General features: G+C 58.9%; 4 protein-coding genes across 4 annotated transcripts; all 4 read left to right on the plus strand.

The window, feature by feature from the left end:
* Positions 1 to 170: 170 nt before the first annotated feature.
* Positions 171 to 1,871, plus strand: DQ04_11671000 (hypothetical protein; the record flags this gene model as incomplete). Its single annotated transcript, XM_009316578.1, has 1 exon — positions 171 to 1,871. One exon carries the CDS (start codon positions 171 to 173, stop codon positions 1,869 to 1,871), a length of 1,701 nt encoding a protein of 566 aa, XP_009314853.1.
* Positions 1,872 to 2,162: 291 nt separating this feature from the next.
* Positions 2,163 to 2,498, plus strand: DQ04_11671010 (hypothetical protein; the record flags this gene model as incomplete). The annotated part of the gene is made up of 1 exon (XM_009316579.1): positions 2,163 to 2,498. The coding sequence occupies one exon, from the start codon at positions 2,163 to 2,165 to the stop codon at positions 2,496 to 2,498; it is 336 nt and encodes a 111-aa protein (XP_009314854.1).
* A 401-nt stretch (positions 2,499 to 2,899) lies between these two features.
* DQ04_11671020 (hypothetical protein) lies at positions 2,900 to 3,343 on the plus strand (the record flags this gene model as incomplete). Its single annotated transcript, XM_009316580.1, has 1 exon — positions 2,900 to 3,343. One exon carries the CDS (start codon positions 2,900 to 2,902, stop codon positions 3,341 to 3,343), a length of 444 nt encoding a protein of 147 aa, XP_009314855.1.
* Positions 3,344 to 3,618: 275 nt separating this feature from the next.
* Positions 3,619 to 4,458, plus strand: DQ04_11671030 (protein containing C-terminal RING-finger; the record flags this gene model as incomplete). The annotated part of the gene is made up of 1 exon (XM_009316581.1): positions 3,619 to 4,458. One exon carries the CDS (start codon positions 3,619 to 3,621, stop codon positions 4,456 to 4,458), a length of 840 nt encoding a protein of 279 aa, XP_009314856.1.
* Positions 4,459 to 4,709: the final 251 nt, after the last annotated feature.

Consider the following 4,709-nt stretch of genomic DNA (forward strand, 5'->3'; position numbering starts at 1 on the left):
TATATATATATATATATATATATATGTGTATGTATGTGTGCGTATGTGCATATGTATCTATGCCTCTCTCTCTTTCTTATTTTCCCCTCATATCTTATCTTCTTCTGTCCCTGGCCTAGCCAAGGTACGTGGGGGGAGGTGTTCTGCTACTGCTGAATAGGAGTAAGAGGATGGACCTTCTTCGGTTTCACTCAGCTCAGCGGTACGTCAGCAAGGGGCCTCTTCAGGAGCTGTCGTTTTGCGTGAGAGTCTGGCGGGCGCCACTGGTGGAGGTGCACCACACGGAGATGCTCTGCAGCGTGACGGTGCCGTGGGACGGAAAAATCTTNGCGCCACTGGTGGAGGTGCACCACACGGAGATGCTCTGCAGCGTGACGGTGCCGTGGGACGGAAAAATCTTTTCCCCCGCGGAGAAGCTCGAGATGGTCCGCGAGGCCGCTGAGGCGGGGTCGGGCAATGACCCATTGACAGACGGAGACGGGGATGAGGGCGTCGAGATGGAGGCCGTGCAGACTGTGCTGCGTGGACGCGATGACACAGTCCGCAGCACGGCAGCAACTGCGAGAGAGCTGCAGGAGCATCTCGAGAAGACTGCCAGCGCCTTCTTCACACGCCCCTCCTCCGAGGACTACATCAACGAGGCGGAGGAGGACTGCCCGGTGGATCCGTTTCAGTACCCGAGCCCGTTGGCGGCCGTAGTGCTGCGCCAGCACCGCGCACAACACCAGGCGAGCAACAAGATGTACTTCATGTGGGCGGTCGGCGGCATCGTCGCGCCCAAGGCCGACTCCCTCGCCGACATGCGATGGGACGGCGAGGAGCGTGTGATCTGCACCATCACAGCGGATCGGAGTGATACCTTCTTCACAGCGAAGNCCCTCGCCGACATGCGATGGGACGGCGAGGAGCGTGTGATCTGCACCATCACAGCGGATCGGAGTGATACCTTCTTCACAGCGAAGCCGTCTATTAACGAGACACACACCCTGTTCGTTGACTCCTTGCATGTGTACTCTTTCAAGATCACTATCGCGGCGACGGAGGAAATGGATTCTGCGCAACCGTCACCAGGCGATCTCCTCCGAAAGATCAGTAAGCTGGCGGCGTCTGTGAAGGACCGCCTGAGCGCGCCGCACGCGGCTCGGCGGGATGCGCTGCAGCGGATGCTCCTTCGGCAGGCCATCGTCATTGGCAGTGAGGGGGTGAAAACTGCGCCAGACACAACAGCAGCAGTGGGAAGCAGCCCCTTCGAGCAGCCGCCACCCGAAGGCCGGGTGCGGTATCATGTGCTCGGCACAGTTGACAGGTGTTTGGGTGTGGCAGAGGATGCACTTTGCCTCCGCTGCGAGTGGTACCGCAGCGTCCCGCAGGGCGAAGAGGAGGCAGGGAAGGAAGAGGGAGAACAAGATAAGAATGAAGAGGAAGCTATTGGTGGCTTAACCACCCAGCTCGCGTTTGCTGGTAGTATTATCCTCGAGAATTTCATCCCGCTTCCAGTGCACACTTTTAATGCTCCCTTTGAGCTTCACTTTGATGATGCCGTCAACGCGCCACCGCTGCGACTCATTGTGACAGTGTACAGCGATTCGCCGGAGGGCCAGCAGGCACCTGTTGGCTACACCGCACTGGAGGTTCCGCACATGTTGCCGGGCCGCCACTCGCTGCGAGGGCCGTTGTGGAGGCCGCGGATGACGGGGCGAGAGTTCCTGCGCTCAGCGCTGGCGGGCGGCGCGCCCTCGCTCGTCGATACACGTGATGTGGGACCTCGTGGCGCCGGCGGTATTTCTGTCAAGCATGGCCTCGTGACGGAGCCGGCTGGTGAGCTGGAGGTAAGCGTCATTGTGCTGCACCATTGCCAAACCTCTTCGTGATGCTGAGGCTGAGAAATGGCGGTGCCCTCCATAGATTGGCAGCTACGTGGTCTCGTCGTGGACGTGCTGTTTTTTTCTCTTGCGTGACATTTTCCAGTTCTTTCTTACTCTTGAGACTCTTCTGCCGTTACCCGTGCCGAGATGTGCGTGCTGCTCTCATTTGGCTTTCTTGCCGCTTGCCGCTTTTTCTTTTCTTTGATGCTCCATTTTTCGTCCTCCCTCTGTCTTGTTCCTTCCTGTGTGGCGCGCCGCCGCCTGCGAGACGGCACCAAAGGAGGACACACAGCGAGAATGAGCGCCGGTTCACACAAGCGGGCACAGGGCGAGCCGGCCTTCGCGCAGGTTTGCGTCGCCCCACGCATGCCGGCGCTGCTGCGCCCGCAGTTCCAGGTGCTCGACGCGGACAACCTCAAGGCCATTGACCGGCGGCTGCAGCACGATGACGCCACACGGAAGGAGGAGGAGGCGATTCAGGCGCGGTGCGCCAGCTCACGTGAGCGGTCGCGTGCGGAGGCACAGCGGAAGATAGAGGCGATCCAAAAGCGAACCGCACGACACGCAAACGCGGCGGCGATGGTTGAGGAGCGCCGCCTGCAGGCCGAGTTCCGTCAGCTGTGCAACTGGTAGAGGGCGAGTTGTGTGGCGGTTCTTTGAAGCCGTGTGAAGTCTGCGGTGGTCCCATAGAAAGATGCGGGCGGTGAGTGCCATCAATACAGTAAGTACCGGGAGAGAGAGAGAGAGAGATTACAACAGAAGAGGGGGAGGGGGAAGTGCGTGCGTCGTGTTGGCTGTGTGCACTCTGAACTCCCTCTGGAACGTTTTCTTCACGTTTCGTCTTCCGCAGTTCTAATTTTCTCCTTTTTTTTTCGTTTGCTTGCCGCTGGCTGTGCCTCGTGGCAGCCACGAGGGAAGAGTAGTATCGAAGCTAACAGCACTCTGCACGAGTGAGTAGGGAAACATACAATAGAATAGCAACAAGGCGATATAAGCAGGGGGAGGGAGTGAGAGTGAGAGCTGGGGCCTGTGCGATGCCAGACTATACAGACCCCGCTCGCGTCAACCAGTATGACTCTAGCACACACACCCGGAAGGGGCTCAACACCCGCGTCGTGATTCGCGAGAAGCCGTTTGTCAAGTCACGTTCGCAGCGACTCGTCGACTTCCTGCGTCCCTCCACGCGCATTGGCTTTAACGTGGTGCAGGGCTTTGAGCTAGCAAAGATGATGGTGTGCATTGTTTTCCCCGTCTTCCTGATGCTGTACGCGAAGCGTGTGCAGCAGCGGCTCCCCGACCAGTGGGAGAGCCAGTTTGGCGGCCTGCAGCACCGCCAGCTGAAGGAGGATGTGGTGCCGGAGACAGACACGGACTACTTCACGATCATCGACACATTCAAGGAGCGGCGCGAGAAGGCGCTGCAGAAGAAGCAGATGGAGGTGCGGGGTGCGAGCCCCAACGCGGAGAAGTCGGCATGAAATATGGACAGGCGATCTTTTTTTTTCTGTGTGTATGTGTGTTGCCGTTCTTCCCGTCGCCCACACCACACCCCAAACCCCATCGCTCTGTGTGTGTCTCACGCGTTTTGTTTTTTTGTTCATTTTTTGTTGTTGTTGTTTCCCTCTTCGTATGCTTGGCTTGTCATTCCCATACCCGCACATGCGTGCCCGCGTGACTGTCGCTCCACTTCTCTCCATTTGTCATTCGCGGCCACTCAGCTTTTTTTTTTTGTTTTCGCTTACGGTGTGTGCTGATGGACGGTGGCAACGGCCCCAAGCGGGCGCGTAGTGAGCCGACCGAGCGCAGCCCCAGCACCGCGACGCCGCCGGCCTCCACCGCTGAGCCGCCGCTACTCGACCCATCGCTGGAGAATCTGCTCAGAGAACTCGACCTCGACGATGATTTTAAGGCGTCGCTGCGCAGCATGTCGCCCAGGTCCCGCATGGAGGTGATAAACGACATCGTTCGCGGGCAGCAGGTGGAGGGCTTTCAGCGCTTCTTCCTGTCGTTGCGCTCGCAGGCGGTGCCGGCCTCGCAGCCGGCAAGGCCCTCCGTCGGTGGTGTAGACTTGCGGGCCTTCCCCCGCGTTGCCGCGGGGGACGACGACGACGACGACAATGACGATGACGAAGAGGTGGTGGAGGCGCTGCCGCGTCTCAGCTCTGATCTCCTCTTGCGGCTCCTGCGTAATCCTCAGCTGCCGCGTGAGCCCCTGCTACAAGGACTGTTGGTGCGCGGGTATGAAGTCTTCGAGCTCGCCAATGTACTTGGCGAGGTGATGGCACAGCGCTCGCTCGGCATGACGCAGGACATTGATGACATGTCGTATGAGCAGCTGCTGGAGCTGCAGGAGCGTATCGGCTACGTCAGCAAGGGCATCACCCAGGAGCAGATCCGGCAGTGCATGACCGATGTGCCGAATCCGAAGGAGGGCAGCTGCGTGGTGTGCCAGGGTGACTTGCAGGAGCGACAGGAAGAGGGCGACAAGGCCGTCGAGCTCAAGAAGTGCCACCACCGCTTCCACTTCAAGTGCATCGAGCAGTGGTTCGGGTCCAACAAGACGTGCCCAGTCTGCAAGCAAGAGGTCGTCTGACCACGCGCGCACGGCGTGAACGTAAAAGGAAGTGTGGCTTCCCCCCCGTTACTCATGGCAAGAGAAGGCGCCAAAAAGAACACACGCATCGACCCATGAAGAGAGAGGGAGAGGGAGAGAGAGAGAGATGGGGAAGGGTGCATGCACGCAACAGAGACACCGCAGTGCTCAACTTGATGTAAGAAAGAACGGAAGGAGAATAAGGAGGCAGTGTGTAGGGATGCACTGAGATGTGCCACACACACACACAC

Source organism: Trypanosoma grayi, assembly GCF_000691245.1.
Source record: "Trypanosoma grayi strain ANR4 Tgr_1167_V1, whole genome shotgun sequence".
In the NCBI taxonomy this organism is placed as follows: Eukaryota; Euglenozoa; class Kinetoplastea; order Trypanosomatida; family Trypanosomatidae; genus Trypanosoma; species Trypanosoma grayi.